Here is a 23,668-nt window from a genome sequence, read left to right on the forward strand (position 1 = left end):
GTCTAAAAGAAAAACTTAGTTATAAGAATTTACCAAAGAACATGGTGGCAACTTTATAGGAATTTCGGACAGTGTATACATTTTGAAGCTGATTCCAGAATGAACTGGGAACACATCGAGAACGGTTGAGGCGAGCACGGAAGATTCGGACCAGTGGGTTGAAACTTCGAAAATATCCTTGCATCAGTTTCGTAGCCGAGCAGTCGGCTAAATCTTCGAAGTCAGACATGTTACTTTTCAGCAGATAGCGTTCGTGCTTTCTCCAGTATAATTCGTGGAGGTTGACTTTCAAGTGGACACGTATCATGGGACGTGAACGTTTCCATGCGGCGCTGTCGCGTTTCTTGAAACTCAAGCAAATTCGTCTCGTTTTCCCACGAGTTTCCGGCATCTCGTGACCGTAACTCCCGATACAACCATCGAGGGACAGGGCGAACGTCCTCCGGGCCGATTAGCATACGATTTAAAATCCGCACGGAAACCACGTGTTATTAATACGTGTTATTTTGCATAATGCATGATGGAAGAGTACCCGTTCTTTTCTTCCTCGTTCGTGATCCAGCTCGTTCGTCTTTGTCGCGGCGGCGGATCGTGAACGGAATTCGGGAGGTCCTTCCGATGAGCCCGAAGACGTTCAAATGGTAAAACCACAGTGAAACGTGCTTGTGCAAGAGTCGCCGAGAAGAACAACCGGATTCCACGAGTCGTTAAGTAATGATCGAAGACTTTTCTTTTCTTTAGCCGTTCGATCCGCTCTTATCTGTTTGATTGCTCCCCGCCACCCCCCCCCCAACTTCTGCTTTGTTTAACCCTTTAGCTACAGACTTCTCACCGTTCCTTCCAGAGCACATTAATGCGCGATCGATCAAGACGACAGGTTAACAATCGCAAAAGGATTAAATACGCTCGGATGACAATCGATACGTTCGGGGTGACGTCACGATTCGAACAATGTCACGAAAGCTTTGTAACTCTTTACCGGTTATGTTTTCAGGACAGCTGTTATTATAAATATCTTTTCTTATTCGGAATGATTTGACAGACGGAGATTTTAAGTTCCAAAGTGACTATGAGAGATCAGATTATTTTGGGCGATGGTTTTATGGCTTTGTCAGCGCCTAGGTCAGCTTCCTTATTACCAACGATTCCTACGTACGAGGGGATCCACGCAAACGTTTGTGTCGCGAACACAATAACGGTATTCCTTTTATTTATAATCGAAATTGAATTCAATCTTTTTGGGGTCTTTTCGAGTCAGAAATTTATTTTCGGTTGCTAGCACAGATGATTAATTTCGAAGCCTATTGAATAGCAAACGCAACGCTATGGAAGATTGAACAAGAATCGTGGAGTATGTTCGCCAAGCCGGTTTTTAGCTGTTTTTGCGATAACATAAAACTGAAAGAGACGGTAAATTCATATTTTTGTCACGAGTTCGAGAAGCCATTGAACGTCGGTGACAAGGAAACAGCTGCACGATTCTTTGAACGATTCGGCGAACTTCGAAACTCGTTGCCATTGACCATTTTCGCTTTTTAATAGAAGCTTCCGTTCGTTAACAACCGTAACCCGTTAAACTTTTTTGATAACGCTTTGCTTGTCGGCATTAGCCGAGCAAGCAAAATGGACACGGGGGAATTACGTCGGTCTCGCCGTGTAAATACAAGCTTCCGGAAACTTGCAAAAGGGAATAAGCGCGAACATTAAACTGAGAAAAGCGTAATGGAGACATTTCGCGTGTAATGCCCTGATTCAGGTGTCCCTAATGTGCCCTACATCGCGTTGCACATTTCAATGGACACTTATTTCGTTTGAACGCGGATCGCTGGCCGCCGTAATGGAGAAAGTTTCTGCGGGAACGCCGTTGAATCTCATTCCCCAATAATCACATTTTCTAATATTTCTTAAGGGCCTGGGATAGTCACGTGACTTTTTAATTAATAATTTCCATTCACAACCTTCAGACACAGAATTAAGATCTGTCTTGGTCTTGATCCAACGGGTCTTAAGTCTCTGACCAAACTTGTCACATTTTTTGCTCTGTATTATCGATATTATGAATTTAGACGTCAGAAACGTGCTTCAAGTTTTTGGATTTATTTCGCAGAGAATCAAGACAAAATATAGCTCAATTTGTAGCTGGAGATATTTTTTAGCGCGCACTACTCTCGATTTCATCCAGAAAACTCATCCGACGGCATAAAAATGCTTGGATTCCACGGCATGCACATCGTCAATTTTTGCCCTACTTCTAACGCTTATATTACCAAATATCTGCATAACCTCAGCAGCTCATGATCAGCGCGCGCTAGATTGAATCTTCCTCTTTCGAATGAGCCCTTTACCAGCGACAAAATATTCTTATATAAGGACGAAAACTTGAGGCACATAAAACCAATTTTTTGACGGTAATGTAATCACTTTACCTTATCGCGAATCTACGGAGACCGGGCCCTTAAAGATTACATTTTCTTGAAAGTTACATTTCCTTAAAAATTACTTGTAGATTTCCATCACGTTTGGCTAACTGATTGCCCGTTCTACGTCCAATTATAAAATCTCTACGAGAACAAATCGAATTAATGGAAATTGTAATTGTACTTGAAGACCAAGAATTTGTCGTGATAGTAATATAATGTAACTATGCGTGTTTTGTCGCCGGGATTGGTGTCGTGCACGTACGTCAGTACGAACAGAGTCATTATTAATAATCGTTGCGCCGCTACGACCTGGGGTTTCCTTTGTGCGATTATCATACGTCAGCGAAGCAAGCTCCGAAGAGGAATACCCTATGCGAAACCTTAGTAAATACATCGAGAGTCCAACGCTCCGAATGTACGCACTCGGGTGTCTGTAATGTGCCGTGCGCATCGCTGTCACTTTATCCACCGTCTATTTTGCTGTGATGCGCAGAGGTATCTGCCAACCTATCAGGGAAGTCCGCCATAGTATACATATATGCAAAGCTAAGTATGCACGGTGTTCGACTACAGGTGGGAGAAAATTTAAGGGGTGGTTCTCCATGACAATATAACACAAAAGTGAAGAGTAAAAAAATTCCGATTTCGGCATCATTTTTTAGTTATTATCGATTTAAAATCCGCCTGTAATGCGGCAACCCAACCAACAGAGGTGTACGTTGCTTACACCATAAAGGCGCGTGACAATCGCGTATCAAAGGGGGTCCTCGCTCGCGCCCAATGGTTAGGCTTTGACGTCACACACTTTAGCCAATAATTCGGCTAGAACCGAAAATGCGTGTGGAATTATCCAATAGTGACTGTCGCGCGCCTCTAGGCTGTAAGCAACGTACACGTCTGTTGGTTGGATTGCCGCATTTCAGGCAGATTTTAATTGATAACTGAAAAATGAAAAGTCGATATCGCAATTTTTTTATTCTTCATTTTCGTCTTATATTGTCTTGGAGCACCACCCCTTAAATTTTCTCCCCTGTATACAGAGTGTTAAAAAATCCATTCGATATTTATACGGTATACAGAACACTCTGTGCTGAGTAAAAAAGCCTTAGTAAACATAGGTCGAAAGGTCAACCGTTTCTGATATAAACATTTTTGTTAATAATATAGTAAGAAACAAAGTATGATGCCGATATAATTTGTCGAGATCAATGATAAAACCAGGTGTATCTTTATTTCCTGCACGCTTCGGAGAAGGTTAGTGGGATTACCCGGAAATTCGGATATTACCGGAGCCTCTAGTGCGCGGGAGTATCTGCAAAAGAGGAAGAAAATCATCAGCGTGAACCTCAATCTGGTTGGCTGGAATCCTCCTAAATTATTGAAATCGCCCAAGTTAAACTGCGTTTGGCATAATAAATCCTCGGGAAACGTTGGGAACTGGCGCGGCGGTTTCACTTCAGAAGGGACGTTAAATCGATTTGAAATGTTAAGGGCTCATCAGCTGGCTTGTTGGTACACGAGATCAAATTTCTGAAATTAATAAGCTCACGTTCGCAGATATACTCATCGGAGCACTTGAAATTAGTAACATATTCTGGCAGTATGCAGACACGATCATGTAAATGGGATCCGCGTAAGTATCTTTTATCTATATATATATATATATATATATATATATATATATATATATATATATATATATATATATAATAATACAAGTTCTTCGCAATTCGAGATTACAATAATATTTCCGTAACTGTCGCAAAGGTACCACCGTAACTGTCCAAATGTTATCCGAACCACTGTGGGGGAATCCCCCTTGGAACCTGTCAAGCAGTAAACACGGTCTAGGACCGAGCCAGCGACGGGTCGAGTATCGATGAGACTCGCACTAATGCAAGCAACGTATTGCAATTTTTCTAATTTCTTATTTTTTCTTTTTATGATACTTTTACCATTGTATTCGTCTCGTTTTTTCTAATTAGGATGACACCGAATACGATATAATTTCGATTATAATTACTTGTGCGGTAAGCGATTAAAATTTCATCAAAATTTCTATGTTCGACATAGTACGAAGCACGTCGATGCGACAGTTACGGAGATATTACTATAATACAACGGTACGAGAAATCATAATTAAAGCGATCGTTTCGTGATTGATTAATACAGGGTAGAGCAATTAAATGGGGAGCACTTAAATATCTCGGTTGTTAATGATTTTATGGAAAAAGAACTCGGGGCAAAGTTGTAATATTTTAATCGGCACATGCAGCGGGAAGGTTAATTTTTCGTATTCTTTTAGTGTATAAAAAAGAGAAAATCATCGACCGCAATAACTATACGACTATTGTATCTCAAGATATTTACATCTACATTTTCTTCATAGTATAAAATCCATCGATTTGGTAGAAATGTAAACATTTTTTATAAATTTAGTAGAGAACCCTAAACATCTTTCCCCGAATCATTATATCGCTATTGGTTCCAAAAGTCGCAGGAAAGGTGTCCGCAAGAGGGAATACCTGCAATTAGCTTCCGGTCTGTACGTAGGATCGCGCACACGCTTATACCGAGATAGGGACAAGGAGATCGCGTTACATAAGGTTTAGCAGACATATTGTCGGCTCAATGTTCCATCTACGCGATCTCAGTTCGCACAAAGCCCGGAGGCACGGTGTTCGCCATTCTCGCCCCCAGCCCCCATCCTCCCGCCCCTGTGCGACTGTGGTGAGCGAATCTATATTGTTCGTGCACCGGGGTGCACCTAAGCGTTATCTGTTCGTGCACGTGTTGGTTCGTACCTGCACAAACACGTGGACACCGTGCGTCATGGAACACAGAAAGGAGCAGTGGTACAATTAAAGAGATCTCCAGGAATGTAAGCTGTAATTCCACAAGTGAAAATATTTCTCCTGTAATCGTAATTAAAACGTGGTGGCAAAGGGACACTTGTTATTTTATCTTTCTTCAGACAATTTTACATCCTGCAGTAACATTTATTTTAATATATTGTAAAAACGATAAATTCGTGATAAGGTAGAGTGACCACGTTACCGACAAAAATTAGCGAAAAATAGTTTTCGCTGGGAAAGGGCTCATTCGAAAGAGGAAGATTCAATCCAGCGCGCGCTGATCATGAGCTGACGAGATTATGCAGATATTTGGTAATATAAGCGGTAGAAGTAGGGCAAAAATTGACGATGTGCATGCCGTGGAATCCAAGCATTTTTATGCCATTGGATGAGTTTTCTGGATGAAATCGAGAGTAGTGCGCGCTAGAAAATATCTCCAGCTACAAATTGAGCAATATTTTGTCTTGATTCTCTGCGAAATAAAGCCAAACACTTGAAGCACGTTTCTGGTGGCAGAATTCATAATATCGATAATACAGAGCAAAAAATGTGACAAGTTTAGTCAAAGACTTAAGACCCGTCGGATCAAGATCAAGACAGATCTTAAGTCAGTGGCTGAAGGCTGTGAACGGAAATTATACAGCAGTTACCGACCTGCTGGCTTTGCAAAAGTCACGTGACTACCCTTACCTCGATTATCCGAACCTCTACTGTCTGAAGGTTGTACTACCTAACACGTCTCACGTGTAAATAGCACAATATAAAAGGATCCATATGCAACACTAGTACTGCAATAAGTAACTGTTTTAATACTTGAACACTCATGTTCCCCTATATAGAAGATGTCACAGACCCCTAATATTTATTGCGTTATCGTAAACAACGGATCTTTACGCAAAATGAAAACATTTCACCTGAATAACAATATAATAGCATCTTTAAATTCTTTTGATTTTTGTTACTGCTTTAAATTACACCTACTAGTTTTTGTTATAAATGCATAAAATCCATAGTTGTCAGGTACATACCAGTGCTGAATGAAGGTCAGATTCACGTCTCTTTGCATTATGTGTTAGTAGTGTAGAATTTGAGGCGTAATTGAACAATTGCAAATGCATTAAACACGTATGTTTTATGATAATCTACTGTTGTCATAATTGAAGTAGGTATCAAAGAAAATTGAGAGGAATCCAAAATTTTTAGTTATATTCTTAACTTTCCATCAATGGAACTTTGTTATCGGTATAATATTTTGACCTACTTGTCACGCTTAAATTTTTCCTACTATCCTACTATCACGTTCACGTTTCTGTTATTATTCGTATAGAATAAAGATTACAAGTGGTAATATCTTGGATAGTTCGTTGCACATTGCAGTCGAAGCAGTGTGTATATGTACCAAATTTAAAGTTGGACTAGCAGCACGCAATAAAATCTATCGAGATTTAGTATTCGTTTTAGGACGGACGTTGACAAACTTCTATCTGGGCTGGAATGGAACAGCAGCCCGTTTCTGCCGGGGACATAACTTTTCATTTGAAGCAATGGCTCTTCGAAAACGATCGCAAAGTCTTTTCAATCCGGGACATTCGTCTCTCAGCGTCGATGTGTAATTCAATTTAACCGGTGTTAAGCGGACACCTTAACGTTTTTTGCCAATTCGTCGTGTACATATGGAAGCCGTAAAAATCCTTCGTTTCCCAGCTTCACGACTTCCCCATATTTTCTCGATCGGACGAGAACGAACTTTTATACGCGAACTTGTAAACATTCGAATTACAGAGACTAATACGGTTCCTTCAATTTCGTCTAGACAATGTTAACACTAGGTCTGTGGAGCACTAAAACTAAATACTTTTTAGATTGTTTGTAGAATGCCTTATAGAAGATTTTGAACACAAAATCTGTTATTGATGTTTAGTCATTAGAGAAAATGTCGATACATAATAGATAACAATTGTCTTTTATTTATAAGACAACATAAATGACAAAGATGTTTTAATCACTATAGCTGTAAAATAAATCCATAGGGCGAGTGGTTAAAACGCTCAGGAGACATGTAAAGAGCGATTTAATGACTTCCAAACAGTAGATTTCAAAATTATCCTATATCTACCGCCCGGCGATCGCTAGGAATCTCAAAAATTTCCTTTCGCCGCGCCAGTGAACGTATTTATCGGTGTTCGTGTGTCTCCTTGGACACATACGTGTAATACGCCGCACCCTTCGGTAAGAAATGCCAAGAAAACGTTCCGGCACCACCTCTCGATGTGAACCGTAGGAAGAAAAGGGATTCGCCATGAGTTACCGCAAATTTATGAAGTTGTCAGAGCGATCGTATTCGCATAGATTCGCTTGACTTTGCCTGCGACACTCCTTGAAGGTGGAAATTTTTTTCATTTTCCGACGTTGAGGTCGGGACGCTGACACTGTAATACCAAATATAATAAATTCTCTTCTACACAACACGGTTTTCAAATAACATGATCTACTAACCGTCAACTACCATTGTATAACACCAATGTTTTTGTCACGGTTTCGCTGACAAATTGAAAGATCAGCTTGTACACATACAATCGGAACAATACTATAAGACTATACAGGGTATTTTACATATCATGGCATACAAAAAATTGCTTTATATGACAAAAAAGGGACTAAGTAAACTAAAAAGAAATTTTATAACATTTGATGCACCATCACTTTGAAATTAATTCGTGAATATTGATACAAGGTGATGTCCACAGGAGAATACCCCCATAAATAGAAATGTGTAGCAACATCTATCCACGTATTTTTGAACTAACGCAACCGAGAAGTTAAAATGTATCGGCAGAGACGCAGTATCACCACAAAGGAGGTATAGGAGTAGACCAATCACCCAATGATATGAAATACCGACTCGCGGAGAGGATACGAGAGTGCTCACGCTCGGGTCACCGACGATATTTAGAAAGACTGCCAGCCTCCGTGTTAAACTGCGAGTCTCAAAGTGGGTCCCAGGGGAGTGCTGGGAGCGGTCGGTAACGGCCCCAATGTCGAGATACTCTCGTCGGTTGTGGAACTAAGAAATTGAAACTATCACTGATCTCAAATACCAATATCGCTACACATGCCGCGTTCGCTACCTAAATAGAACATTTGCTCGTGAACTACGGAAGAAACGTCTGTGACATAGGCAATAAATACACGTAGTTTATTCGTCCTTGATATTAGTTTTACTTTCAATATTTTAAATTTTAAAAAGCAACACTAAAAAAAATGTCTGTTTAATTCGAATACTTTCGTCGAGGAATGTAACATTTGATAATCGATATGGTTACGTGATGATTCACCTTCTCAGTGACGAGAATTTCCTTAGTGGTCTTCTGCACCGACGAGATAGCGTCGTTGGCCTTCTGTTTCTTACTCCAGCCAAAATCTATCCTAGAGGGCGGTAGAAAACACTGTATTTTTCGAGCGACACATTCTCCCGTAAGGCTGGCAGTCTTTCTAAATATCTCGTCGGTGCCTATAGCCGCTGTGGTCTCTTCCTTACCAACAGTCGCCGCACTGCCCTGCTTACCTACAGTCCCTGCGCTTACCTACAGCCGACGCGCTCTTACCTGCCGTCGCCCATGTTTTGCACATGCTAAGGGCATGTTTTGGGCAAGTTTTGCGGGTGTTCCGAACATATTTTGCGCGTGTTTTGCGCATGTTTTGAGGGTGTATTGCGCATGGTTTGCGGGTGTTCTAATCATATTTTGCGCGTCATTTGCGCACGTTCTGGGCATGTTATGAGCATGTTTTGCAAAAAGGTTTCCGCATGTTTTGCGGTTGTTTTGCGCAAGTTTTGTAAATGCTATTGGCATGTTTTGGGCATGTTTTGGGCATCTTTTGGAAATGTTTTGGGCATGTTTTGAGGGCATTTCTCGCTAGTTTTGCACGTGTTATGGGCATGTTTTGGGCATGTTTTGCAGATGTTCTGAACATATTTTGCGCATGTTTTGGGCATCTTTTGGAAATGTTTTGGGCATGTTTTGAGCATGTTCTGCAATTGTTTTGCGCATGTTTTGAGGGTGTATTGCGCATGGTTTGCGGGTGTTCTAATCATATTTTGCGCGTCATTTGCGCACGTTCTGGGCATGTTATGAGCATGTTTTGCAAAAAGGTTTCCGCATGTTTTGCGGTTGTTTTGCGCAAGTTTTGTAAATGCTATTGGCATGTTTTGGGCATCTTTTGGAAATGTTTTGGGCATGTTTTGAGGGCATTTCTCGCTAGTTTTGCACGTGTTATGGACATGTTTTGGGCATGTTTTGCAGATGTTCTGAACATATTTTGCGCATGTTTTGGGCATGTTTTGGCCATGTTCTGCAAGTGTTTTGCGCATGTTTTGCGGGTGTTTTGCGCATGGTTTGCGGGTGTTCTGAACATATTTGGCGCGTGTTTTGCGAATGTTCTGGGCTTGCTTTTGGCAAGTCAACTATCGTTTTTGTCAAATGCGTACTACTGAAATTCGTCTGACTTGTCGTTGACTTTTGCTACTTGAATCCTTGACTGATATGTGGCTGACCTATACTACTGATTTTATATCTGATCCGTGGTTGATCTATACTACTGATTTTATGTCTGACTACAGACTGGCCTATACCGCTGATTTTATGTCTGACTACAGGCTGAGCTATACTACTGATTTTATGTCTGACTACTGGCTTACCGTGCGGAATATATGCGCAAATCCTTCCCAATACCTGCCCAAAACATGCGCAAAACCCGCGCAACATTTGTTCAGAACATCCGCAAAACATGCCCAAAACATGCCCATAGCATGTGCAAAACATGGGCGACGGCAGGTAAGAGTGCGTCGGCTGTAGGTAAGCCTAGCGACAGTGGGTCAACAGGGGAGCGCGACGGCTGTAGGTAAGGGTGAGAGCGCAGCGGCTACAGGTAAGAGCGCGGAGACGGTAGATAAGAGCGCGTCGGCTGTAGGTAAGCGTAGCGACTGTGGGTAAGCAGGGGAGCGCAGCGGCTGTAAGTAAGAGCGAGATCGTGTTGGCTCTCGATATGAGAGGCCAGCGGTTTTCCTGGAAATCGTCACGTTGCAATCATGATTGGGAACAGAACCGAGCAGCTTCTAGCGGGGAACAGAACTGAGCCACCGACGAGATATATATATAAAGACTGCCAGCCTTACGGGAGAATGTTTAGCTCGAAAAATGCGGTTGTCTTCTACCGCAAGGTCTTCTATCCTAGAGAGGATAGATTTTGGCTAGAGTAAGAAACAGAAGGCCAACGACGGTATTTCGTCGGTGCAGAAGACCACTAAGGAAATTCTCATCGGTGAGAAGGTGAATCCTCACGGACCCATATCGAACGGACGAGTATCGAATAAATAATTTTATTCGACAAGAATTTATCCGACGAAAAAAGATAATTTTTTTTATTCGAAGCGGATTTATTCAAACTTCGAATAATTTTTTCATCTTTTATCTGTATTTTCTATTCGAATAAAGCTTCGAATTACTTTTACCGAGCACCGAGATTCAAAGACCCATCGACGACAAACAACATACAATGTAAGCGGATGGAGAATCGCGCACGAATGAAAGTTTAAACTTTTAGATTTATCAATATATCCTCATAAAATTGTGACGAGCGAATGGAGGGGATTTTTCTGATTAAAATGTGGTCAAATTCGAATGTAATCGAACAAGTTTCATTGATACGTAATGTTACGATAAAAATTACAATTTCATTAAAGACAGTCCAAATGATGTCGTGTTTGGACTCATTTTGATTGGGATAAGCTCTAAAACTCATTCGTATTAACAATAGTGTTCTGATTAAAAACATAAAAGCATAAATTGCTAATAATGCTCGATCCTCCATCCGTTTACATTTACGATACGTACTATATACATAATTTTTAGTACACTTTTATGGTGGAAGAATATGGAACGGGTCTAAACAATTTTTTCATTAGGATTTTAAACTCGTAGAACTCCGAAACAAATAAACAATCTCAGCGAAAACTTTGAATCAACACGGCAAGGTGGTTACAAACAAATGATATCAACTCGACCAAGTATTTCTTTCAAACTTTTTACAAAATTTTTTTATTTTTTTATACAAAATCCATATAAAATACGGAGGAGGAAGGTATCGCGTACACCTTATAAATACGTTATTTACATTATATTATATTATATTATCTATGCATCTGTATATAAACCGTGCACGGGTCGCCAAAATTTTTCGAAAATTCTGCCGTTCTCCCGTTCACGCATGGATCAAATTCGACTCGCCTCATACATTCTCAGCCTGTTTCAAACAAGCCGCAGTAAGACGGATATGTTCAAGAAATAATGTACAAATGTTCAGAACGCTTTCGATCGAGAACGCCGCCGCAGATTCGTGTCTGAAGAAAATTGCTGGACTTCAGGAACCGATGATCGCGGCGATCACGATCGCGAGGAACGGGACAAGATCTACGATCGACCCCCTCGTCGCACCTGAGGGGATCCCAATCTCGGTGCACGTCGTCTCGTTAACTTCCGGCAGGGCCGTATAATTTGGGAATGTCTGGATATCTGCGGGCTGCAAATGAAACAACAAATAAAGGCTACTATAAAGAAAACACATCTGGATCACTGTTTACACCGCACAGTTTTACATAAATAACTTCTATGCAGGTCTTTGACACGTCTTGTTTACTTTTACTCGATTCCTCAAGTTATATTGACTTTTATGAATTTTTTAACCACGTTTTCCACCGTGAAAAAATAGACTCGAATCGTTATTCAGGATTTTTGTTGATAGCGACAAATAAAGAGATTTTCAATTCAACTTACCAGAGCTAACTTGTCGTCCCTTTTCCTGCAGAAGGTCATGTGTCTCCCGTGATACAGACTCCTCTCGATGGACCTTGAAAGAAGCTCCTCGGTCCAGGGTAACGCCAATATATGTTCGGCAAGTGTTCGACCTGTCAAGACCAATACATTAATGAAAACTTTGATCATCACACATACTATTCACAACGAATCATCTATCACAGGTCTGCAAGTAACTCGCAAGTCCAACTTACCTTTGAATTCTTCAGGTTCTTCGATAATGAGGCGCGTGAACACGTTATCGTTCTCCTGCTCGACCGTGTAGTCCCTCATCGCTCTCAAAGCAGACTTAGCTACCTTGATCTGATCCTCGTCGATAACTTCGCCAGGCCTGGTCGCAGGATATATAGGCAAATGTTGCTGACCAGTGTAAGGAATCGCCGTGGCATCGGTCCTGAAGAAACCGGCCGGTTATTAAAATTACGAATTGTTCTTTTTTTTCTAAAACCTAATTAACAAATCGCTTACCTGGTGGTCAAGAAAAGCTTCTCCAAATGGTCCATGGAGACATCTTTGAAGCTGTAGACCCCGAGGGTCTTGAACAGGTCCTTGACAGGCGTCATGCTGTAGCAAGCCGCGAGAGGTGTCCTGGGATAGTGCATCACGAAGGCCAAACACATTTCCTGGGACGCAGCGTAGCCGCCTAACGTTGGCTTCGTCCTATCCAGAGTGCCATAAACGCATTCGGCGACTAATTCGTCGCCTGGGAGGACTTTCACCTCCTTCCCCAGGGTGTGGGACTGCTGGTACTCGAAGTCGAAGTGATTATCCTGGACAATTCTAGGCAATTCCTTGCCTTGGCGAATGTGCTTCAGACTCAAACGTCGACCAGCCAAATGAGAATGCAGAGCAACCGATACGACGTTTATTCCGGTCTCGGGGAACATCTGCGGAAACATATTTTCTAAGCTTAAACGTTCTATTTAGAATTGTATTTTTCGTCATTGGTGAAATTCTTTACCGTATTCGTGCAATGAGGTGTGCAGTATCCAGCGGTAGCATACTCTCTCTGCTTCGGAGGGATCAGATGAAGAGGACTCACGGCTACTCCGGCCACAAGAATGCCAGCTTCTTCGGAACGAAGTTTCGGAGTCAAGTGAAGCCTGACTCCACTGCTGTCCAGCACGTTCTTCATTTCAGGGTTGTTATAGTGCACTTCTAACATGTAATACGAGCCCTCGCTGTGCTCTGCGATCGGTATACCGACATGCTCCGGCAGCCACTCTCCTGGAAGACGAAGAACCGTGTTAATTTGACTAATTTGTTTCCGTGGTCGCGACTGCGAAGTCTGCGAAGTCACACACTGAAGCATAACTATTTCTCTGTCTAATTTCATTTATGAAATACAGTGTTTACTCGATATATGTCCCAGATGCCTAGCCGATAAAAATCCTAGAACTATCCCCACTGCCGCGGGGTATATCCCACGAACTCTATAGTATCTCCTGGCTGATATATGTCCCTGACTAGACCCGTGTTTGGGACATAGATCGAGTAAACACTGTAATATGAAACAAGTCTACTAAACACAATACGTTCCGTTTTATATAATTTTGCCATTCAGCTCTCCAGTACACAGACAAATCATTTCACAGGGGAAATGGATCGATTTGATCTATCAGAAGGTACGCTAGAGTCGATTCTGGCAAAGTGTTAAAAATTCCGAGTTCATCACTGTCCACCTGCGCCCAGAGACCGATGTGTCCCATAAAAAATGGTCCAGATCACAGGGAGGTTAATCGCAATTACGACCGCAGGTAGTCTTCATTCGAAACAGAAATTAAAATTAATTATACCTGAGCTGCCGCGGGCCCAGGCGAGCACCGGTTGCAGACAGGACTCCCATTCCCGAGGCATAGTTGGGCTGTAACACGGTGCACCGACGATTCTGGCGTGCTGTCCGAGGATCGGCAAGGTGGAGGCGCACTCGTACAGTATTATATGGTGTACCAGATCCTCGTTCGCCTTCTCGATCAGCGGCGTGTACTGTGAAACAAGCAAACCGTTCACGCCTCATGTTTCGATTCTCGGTTCGGCTTCTCAGGCCGCGCGAATTCGAGGAAGAATCATGTTGCGGGTAACATCGACGGAATACAGGATTCGGTGGCGGCTGCCTCCTCTCGGGAGATACCTTACAGAAGAGTCCATTGACAATCGGGGAACGTTTCGGACGCGGAATGATGTCATTCCGACGGCCCTTCTTTATTCTAATGACGTCCGTCCACACGGTGCCACGTCCGGCATGGATGACCGTGATTCGTGAAGCACATACGAAATCAGGCCCAGCCTTATGGCATTCCTGCGTATTTCTGCTTGAGAGTACCCGCCAAACGTACAAGGGAATACCAATCCGCGAGCGCGATTCGGCGAACACGGGGTCTTCAGCTTCCCACGTGGAAGACAAAGGGTTCTGTTTACTACTTGCCGATTGTTGGAATAGGGGGCTCTCGTTGCTACGCCGTGGACTTTGCGAGTCTACGCAGATCGTGCGATCGTTTAGAACTATGTGTCATGCAAATTTTATAATTTCGATTTTTAACCCATACCATATACGGTAAACACGGTACAGTAGTACGGTATAATGCGATCAGAAGACTGTTTAAAAACACTGTATAAACGTATTTCACGTGGCAGTAAGTGTATAAAGAATTGTTTAAAATGGCTGTGCACTTACTACCACAAACGAGACACACATAATCTTATTATACACATATTACGATGCACATAATCTTTATTAAACATTTTTTGGTTGCGTTATACAGGAGACTACTGTATATTAAAAATAATTATTGACGTGCTCGCTCGAGTTTTGCGCTGTTGATTTAGCTTGGCGTCGAGTAGAAAGTATAAGCAATACTATAGAAATAATTTGTTTTGTTGGAGTTCGTCGACGAGTCGATACAAGTACAGTGAATTCGCGATATATGTCGCCGAGGTCTGGATGATGAATGTCGCGGAATTCTCCCCACTACCGCGGGGTATACCACGTGAGGGGCCAAGAAGCTAGAGAGCTCGGTCTCGTCGACAGCATTTGCCGCTGTGACTTTGACTAATAGAATGTAGGACGAATGTTTTTTACACTCCTCGGTTTTTTTACGAATTAAAGAATAGTGACTCCTGGAGACCAAACGACATCAAGACATATATCGCGAATTTACTGTACAGTTCTTAACCAGACCAGACTCGTTCAAATTACGAATTTCGGATTCTTCATTTTACAATCGATGAGATTTTAAAGATGTTTTGTGGATATTTAGCAGACATAGTTATTTATTCGTACGTATTTTGAACGAATAATCGTATCTTGATAAATGCGGTAACACAAATATACTTTCAGTGCTCGGTTGTTCTAGCGTCAATTATATTTATACCGTCAACTTCTGATTGAATTAGTGTCAGGTTTGAGTGGGTTAAATCAATGGTTCTTCTTCCGGTAAATTAGTTTCCCAAGATCGAAGCTCGCATGTATTCTTATACAATACTGTTCACAGTTATTCGAACAACGAGAATGTTGCAAGCTATTGTTGGAGCAGAAGATTCATTATTATATTAATTAACACTATTTTATCGTTGCGAGACGAGTTAGACGGCGTGGTAGAATGTGTTTTTTTACCAGGAAGTATGATTTACGAAAGAAGTCGTGAACTGCAAGTCGTAAAATATTATTGAGCTGGTTTAGGGCTGTTCAAGTGCCACATAAAGTTTAATAGAGTCTAGATAAGGTACCGTCAACAACGTGTTTAAAACAAAAGAATAATGACAACCAGTCATCTAAATGGAACTAACATTACCACCAGCGGTACAATCATTACGAATGTTCACTTTCTGAGGATTAAAAATGTTTATAAAACCGGCTGAACGAGTACAAAAATTTGTAGGTCTACTACACTGTAAACAACTCTATAGACTCACGCTATGTGAAATGGTCTCACTCTTTAAGTTTTATTTTTTAACGTTGTTCGAATAATCATGAGCAGTACATACAGAAATTTTATAGAGTGCGAATTAACTTACCCCGACCATATGGTGTTTCTCCTTATGGGGCGCCTTGAAGATTTTGCACCAGTACGTGGTATCCGCGTTATCCGACACTGGGGGCTAAGCATACAACAACAAACAATGAACAATCTCAAATGCATGGAGTTAGAGCTTCAATTATTGAATTCTGTTAACCACTGTATCATACGCGTTATGCTATCAAACACTTTATGTTCCCTAAGAAATTCTTTTGCATAAAAATTCGCAATCTATTCATTAACCCTCCGCACTTCTTTGTCGAGTGTGATTCGACATTTACAAAATTCCGGAGTGCAGAGGGTTAATACAACCGTCACTTTAAAATATAATCGTTTTATTTCCAAATGGTGTACCGATATCCGCAAGTGTCGAATAAAGTGCAACGTGCACAGTTTCACTATACCTGATGCAACTTGACGTCCCAGTGCGTGATGTCCTGCGTGTGTTGCGGGGGTGAATGCGGGGCTGGTGTCCTCAGTCTGAGAGCTTTGCCGCCCCTTTTGTCCCCGGGCCAAATCGCGGTGTTAAGTTCAGGGTCAGTTTGGTGCAGCGCCCATAGTACTCGAACGGTGTCTCCCTGGAACGGCGGATCGATATTTCCGGTTAGGTTTCTCGGTTTTTACGGGTCGCGGAGTATTTTCAGCCGAGCGGAATAGGTTCGTTAGAGGGAATTTTAATAGGCCCGAAGAAGCAACTGCCGGATGGGAATCCCGGGTGGACACTCTCGCATGCTAAACGCCTAAATATCGCCGCGGGAATTCGGTCGAGCTGGGCCCTAAGGGCCTCTTAAAGTCGCGGGCAGTCTCTCCGCGATGCCGGGCATAAATCGAAACGGAACCCTCTACGCGAATTTTACGGGGCTTCCGAAGCTGCACGATAAATCAGCGGCCCCCGTCCTCGAGGATTCCCAGGATCCGGCACCTGCCCCCTCTTGCCCCTCGGTTGTTCGAATCCGATATCGGACAATTCGATTTTTTGCGACTTCTAATTATCCGGTTAGGAATTACGATCGTCGCCCACTGCGCCGAATATGCTTCTCTTTATGTCCGCGCAGCGAGGGACGGAGGCTTGTTAACCGGCTACTCTCGTCGAAATCCTTCGGACTTCTTTCAGGGGATTCTTTAAAAGATTGGCAAAATTTATTTTAACACTAAACCTACCACCGCCGGTCAAAATGACCGGTTCCGGATTTTTTATTTTACAATCACTAAAATTATAATGATGCTTTCCTGGGAGAATACATATATTTAGCAGAGTATGTACTGTAATACGAACCGCACAAAATCCAAATAAATTCAACCTCGTCATTTTTATAAGACGGTGGGTTTAGTGTTAAGAGGAAGTCGACGATGCGATGGTGGGAATGATACGAAATATTTTTACTTTGGGATATCAACAGGGCGAAGGAATGTCCAGGAGTTTTGTAAGACTGGTTTCAGAGATTTATAATTTGTATTATCGTTTCACAAGAGAAAATAGGAGTGGTTCGACTTCATGATGTATAGTACGACCTTTCACCCGTAATTTAAGCCCTCGAACGTTAAAAAGTTCATTCGAGAATAAATTTTCAAATAGGTTCTGAAAATCCCCTTTGTATGAATTTTGTCTGACCAACAATTTATCGACTAATCGACACGAGTTCGAATTTTTCTTAACCAAAATGCATCTATTACAAAGCTTGATCTTCCAACTTTATTTCAAGCCCTCGAACGTTAAAAAGTCCCTACGAGGATACGTTTTAAAACTGACTCAGAGGTTCCTCTTAAAGTCGAGTGCATTTTGGAAAAGTTTCCCGACGCATTTTTTCGACTGTTAACTTGATCTTGTACCTCGTTTTGACCTAAGTGGCCTTACTTCAAAAAAGTACCTTATCTTTAATCTAGGATCTTGTCTTTTTTAACAAGTACAATTAAAGGACATTGAAAATATCATTAATCCCTTGCACTACTATTTATTCTGTAGTTATAATGATTCGAAATTCTTCATCGTTCAGAATTTCATACAAAAAGAAAAGATAGTTTATATTTATTGTATGGCTATGTTTTCTCCAAAGGATATATCAACTATAACAAAATACAATTTTATTTCGTTTTCGTTATTTTCTTTTTTTTCCGTTTATTTCGTCTGCCTCGATATTGTAGGGCAAAGGGTTAAAGCCCTTATCATTAAATGCCCTTTTTAAGAGATAATAATCTGCTAAAAGCGAACATATTGTGACAGAATATCCGTTACCATAAATTCATAAAAAATAATAAAACGATGTGTCAATCTATAGTGTCTCCACGTACCGTGAGCCTATGATCCTGCGGATCGCAGGTCTGCCAGTTCCTCGAGAAGATCACGCTGGTGTGCGTCTTGTTCTGCGATCCTCCGAGCACCTTGACGTCCTGGGACGCGTCCGTGACCAAGGCGGCATCCGGATCCTCGATCCCGTGCGAGTCCTGAAAAACGTCAGAAAAAAAGGATTGGAATCGCGAGCAGGGTCAACGGACGTTCAAGTCGCTCGAGGGCCCACCAAACCCGCTGCTGTTGCTGCTGCTGCTCGAAGATCGGACGCGTTTATCGGGTCAGGTGAATGCCAGGTGTTCACATTCGCCGGTGCGTCGAAACTTTCTGACACGGCCACTTTGATCAGCACCCTCGTCAGTATACTTTCTCTTGTAAGGCCGTCAGCGGAATATCGCAGGATCGTGGCACGCGATCACGGCCGATTTTCGAGATTTGAGCTCGAAATTTTCAAGTGTCAAGTGCACGCACGCGAAAATGTGTTAGCGTGTCGAGAAAGGGATAAGATCCAGTGGATCCAGTAGATCTAGTAGATTCGGTAAACGAGCCTCTAGGTTGATCCATCGGTGCTAAGTGTGATTTAGGTCTGGGCAGTCATTTGGGAGCCTCGAATCGACCAAACATCATTTAGAGCTTCGAAGGACTCTAAAGTTCTGGTCAGCCATTTTCAGAAATCCTGAGAAATATTTTAGGTCTAAGGCTCCTGGGACTCTGATAGCAGGTTACGGGGGTTACCAGATGCTGTGGGGACTCGCAAATAACCTAAAATAACAGTTCAGTGGGGCTACAAGGACTACAACAGCTTCCAAGGTCCTGTCAATGTTCTCTGAACGCCAACCCTTTGCAGACAAGGATCTTCTAGGACAATAGAAATGTTTTACTCACAGAACGAAGATCGTATGTCAAAGTCCTACATACTGAGGATACGGAGTTTGTGCTATTTGTTTGCAACCTTGGATACACAGTCCTGATGTCGTCAACACAGTCGACGGTCGTCCTCAAAGGACGTTAATTCTATTTCTAAGTATCTTTAAATGGAATTTTTTGACCCGTATCCTTTTCAGATCGATATCGTACGAAGCAAAGGATACGAAAGACGATTCGCGTTGCGTGCGATTAATATTTATAAAACGTTCCGGTGCGGATCAGATAGGAAGTGGAACAGCGTCGGACACGCAAAAGGGCGGCCGCAGGCGTTTGGGTCCGTTGGATTCCGATTATGGTCGGGCGCTAAAGTTCGTAAGACCCCTAAGGGAAGTCCCCTTCCTGCTCGTAATGAATCGAAATAATTGGCCGAGCGGCGTCATGCTCGCTGAGTATTTTGTAACGAGCACGTGCACAGAGGAAACAGCGATGAAGTTCATCGCGAAAAAATGAGGGAAAGGGGCAAGAGAATCGTAACAGGGATACCGTCGGGGCTGTTTGCTGGCAATTAGGCGCCTGTTCATTCTTTAACCTGTTAATCGTGCTGGGAGCATCATTTTTCACCTGACTTTTTTGTCCGTACGCTATCGACAATGTTAAAAAGTAAAACAATTACTTATTGACATTTAAGAGGCGAAAAGAAATGTTCCTTTAGGGGATGCAGTGTTCAGAAGTCACAGTTGGCAAGGTGAATCTTCAATATTTTTTTTAGAATTGTTTAGGGACTTTAATCTTTTAGATAAACCTGAATCAATGCTGCTAGGCGGCTCTGCTTTAGCTTGTTTTTAATTTTTATTTCATTTAAGGGACGAAAGATATTCTTTCAAGGACTACATTTGAGTTCTCAATTTTTGTTCACAGATATTCTTATAGAATTTAATTCTTAAATATGAGATACAAATGAGTGGACTTATTACTTGTAGGCCTTGTTTCTTTTGTTCATGCTTCATTGACATTTAAAAAGTTAAGAATTTGCTTTTACGAGATGAATGGTATTTGTTTTAGTATAAAATTTGACAAAGTATATTGTCAATATTTTTCTATAGTAAGTTTTGGTGTCCAACCTTTTAAATAAAATGAAACTCAAGTCAACGAGAACCTGGTAATTCTTCCTTCAAATTATTTTTAAAAAATCACTCTAAAATACTGAAGGACCAATGTAGAATATTTTGCGCACGATCTCGCAAATCTGCAGGTTCCGCGGTCGCAAAGAAATCCGCTCGGAGCCTCTCGAGACGTGTTGCGCCTATTAACAAAGAGTTTTCGGTAACAATGTCGCGGCTGGTTATTCGGGTGGGGTTCGAAACGAGTTCCCACGAGGTTCGTGGGGGTTTTCTCATGAGATCCGGATATTCTCATCGTCACCGGACTCATTAGCGCGACCATGGCATTGCTAGATGACGATTAAGAAAAACGGAAGAAGTTGAGGTGCGGAGGGGGGGGGAGAATGGAATCGATTGAAAACGTTTTAATTGCTGCACGGTAATTTATAAGATCGTTTTCGAGGCAACGAGCGGGGCAAGAGATGATCCTGTGTTTCTTCTTTCTTTTTTTATTTTCAACAGCCCGGGATTACGTTTACGCGCGGGAACGCCTTGATTGCCGGTCGCGAGAGATTATGCAAATGATCGTTGAAGCTCGCGTAGACACCAGGGTTTCTGTAACTGAGTCACGAAACTGACAACGAGGAAGAAGAAGCTCTTCTCCTGCACGCTTCTCTCCCGCGTCCTCCTTTCAAGAACAGGTTCCACGACTTTTGCGAGTAACAAATGCGTCGGCTTGCCGGCGTACCCTTCGCCGGATCTAACGATACTTGTTAATATATCGAGAAGAAAATAAACCCACCGGAGGAGAAAGTTCGACACGATGTGGGAAATCTCTGGCCGAGGACACCCGTGTCTATCAGCAACAGGATCGCGAGCCTCATATTTATTTATAACAAACGCGACGGGTCGAAACACACGGCTAATCATGCGGCGCGAATGTCGTCCGACTTTGCAGAAGCTCTATCATTATTTTTTTAAGAGTCACGGTTCTTTTGGCTATATTTTCTTGTTCTATCCATCTTTGTGAAACTCTACAGATCAGCTGATGACAGTTCAAATAAACCAATGTTCTTTGAAGTTATTCACCTAGACAATGACTTCTGCTTTGGATTATTATTGCAAATTGCCACTTCAGGGATACAACAGAGTTAACCGGGAAACCGTGTTGACAGGTTTCCGGTTGGTAAAGTGTTAAGTTCAAGCGGAGAGCCTTGAGCAGCAGACGATGGATCAACTATAATTGTAGAATCGCGCGCGCGTCAGTTCGATATCCTTGGATAAAGCGAGCCGCGGATGCATGGGAAAGCAGGCACACGTGCGTGGATGCGGAAAATTAATTCGACGGATGTGACGTCATGGATCGGTACTCGCGTTTCCTGTGGGAGTCTCCTGAGAAACCTGTACATTTCAGAAGACCCTTGGTTTCATCCTTTCCCGATGAGCATTCGCCGAGCATGCACGCGAAACAGCGAGGCTCGAAACGAGAAACGAGCAGCCAGATTCCGCGAGGATGGAATCGCGACGATCCATGCGTAACAGCAATGTGGAAAGTGCATTTTCTTTTTAACGGGCCCCGGGGCAAAGTCGATGATCCATCTCAGGAAAAAAATCTCAAGAATTTCATCCATTCGATGCAAAGAATTTTAATTTTCAAACTGTTCAATCTTCGTCAATCATTTTGTCAAAGTTGTGACAATCACTGATGAATTTCGCTTTTCCAACGCAAATTATAAGAATTATAATTTTTGAACTATTCAATCTTCGTCAACATTGTGGTAATCACTGATGAATTTCCCTTTTCCAATACAAATTTTAAGAATGTCAACCCTCGAATGGTACTTTGGAGTTTTTCGTGGCCTCAGAAGGATTTCCTGTATTTTTTGCTGATCCATAATAGTTAAATGTAAGGAATTAAATATAAGATAACTGCAAATATAAGGTTTCTTTCTAAACTATATAGATTGAAGTACCTCAGTAAATTTCTACAGAATTTTTAATAATAATCTAGTGTGACTAGATGATAAATAACAAAATCACAAGGTGAGAAATACTGTAAAAAATGTAGATTTTTTATCTGTTAACCCATAAGGTCCTAAGCAATAAAATTTTTTATCAACGGAAATGTTAATATAACTGTACAAAATACGTTGAATTCTCGATATATGTCAACAACGTGGGTCTTGTATCGTCCAGGAGGCATAGCCGAACCGTGTTATGTTTACACTCCTCGACGTCCGAGGCCTCTCGAGCTTCGTGGCCCCTCACGGGGTATACTCCGCGGTGGTGGGGATAATTCCGCGACGTTTATCATCCAGGCCTTGACGACATATATAGAGAAAACACTGTATTATTAACATATCTTAATTTTCGAACTGAATTTGAAAAAGTTCGACCTGGTGTCTCAACGGTGTCCGGTTCTCGTCAAACATTATTCAAACAGGTTTAAATGTTAATAATGTTACACAAAATATACCAGTTTATTTTTTTCTATGTAATCATTCTATGTAAGACTCATTCGTCAATCTTTTACGGTTCTGACTGGAAAAATTCTTAATGTTGAAAATCTGAAGAAAACGTAGCCTACATCGAAATGAAAAAAAGGTTGACGTACAGTGCTGTCATAATTATTACGAGTGCGTGCTTAACCAGCAGTCTCTGGCTTCGTCGCCACCGTGTATAAGGTGGTATCGATAAAAACGTTCTCGGAGACCGAAGTGAAACGTTGGTGCGCGTTGGCTGGTCTATCGGCGTGATCTATCATGAGAAATAGTTTCCGATCTATATACACGCGGCAAAAAAGAAACGGTTCCCTTTGTGACCGTGGTGGATCGTCGCGGTTCCCATGGGCCCCGGAGTTCCGAAGAAAAAGAGAGAAATTCTCTCATGAGGCGCCACTAGGAGGACGGCGACGATGCTTGCCAGGTGTTTTGGAGGTAGCCTGGACTCCTTTCGTCTCTCTCTCACTCTCTCACTCTCTCTCTCTCGCTCTCTCTCTCTCTCTCTCTCTCTCTCTCTCTCTTATCTCCGAGAGAGCATTTGCGGCTCGTATTCCTTTCCCTTTTTTCTCTGTCCTTCTTTCACCGAGCCTGTTCTTCGTCCTCGAGCCTTCTCACCGTCTCTTTCTATCAGGTTCGCCGAGAAATCCGACCACTTTCGGTCCTTCTTCTCTCTTTCTCCGTTCCTTCTCTCTCTCTCTCTCACTCCTCGTTTCTTCCTCCTCCCCGTGGTCCTCGGCTACCTCTCCTTTTTCT

The 23,668-nt window shown here is 42.1% G+C and overlaps 1 protein-coding gene and 1 long non-coding RNA gene across 2 annotated transcripts in view; both read right to left on the reverse strand.

Moving 5' to 3' along the window:
• Positions 1-3,101: 3,101 nt before the first annotated feature.
• LOC143354886 (uncharacterized) overlaps positions 3,102-23,668 on the reverse strand; it is a 199,089-nt gene continuing 178,522 nt past the window's right edge. The window contains exon 3 of the long non-coding RNA XR_013082402.1: positions 3,102-3,280. This is a non-coding gene — a long non-coding RNA (uncharacterized LOC143354886). The remainder of the gene's footprint in view (positions 3,281-23,668) is intronic.
• LOC143357741 (MOXD1 homolog 1-like) overlaps positions 11,383-23,668 on the reverse strand; it is a 28,345-nt gene continuing 16,059 nt past the window's right edge. The window contains exons 2-10 of the mRNA XM_076794355.1: positions 18,450-18,602; positions 16,565-16,738; positions 16,159-16,242; positions 13,941-14,130; positions 13,106-13,371; positions 12,613-13,031; positions 12,339-12,538; positions 12,106-12,236; positions 11,383-11,851 (exon numbers count right to left, since the gene is read on the reverse strand). Of these exons, the coding sequence (XP_076650470.1) occupies positions 11,693-11,851; positions 12,106-12,236; positions 12,339-12,538; positions 12,613-13,031; positions 13,106-13,371; positions 13,941-14,130; positions 16,159-16,242; positions 16,565-16,738; positions 18,450-18,602 (1,776 nt within the window). The 3' untranslated portion in view covers positions 11,383-11,692. The remainder of the gene's footprint in view (positions 11,852-12,105; positions 12,237-12,338; positions 12,539-12,612; positions 13,032-13,105; positions 13,372-13,940; positions 14,131-16,158; positions 16,243-16,564; positions 16,739-18,449; positions 18,603-23,668) is intronic.

Source organism: Halictus rubicundus, chromosome 1 (genome assembly GCF_050948215.1).
Source record: "Halictus rubicundus isolate RS-2024b chromosome 1, iyHalRubi1_principal, whole genome shotgun sequence".
In the NCBI taxonomy this organism is placed as follows: domain Eukaryota; kingdom Metazoa; phylum Arthropoda; class Insecta; order Hymenoptera; family Halictidae; genus Halictus; species Halictus rubicundus.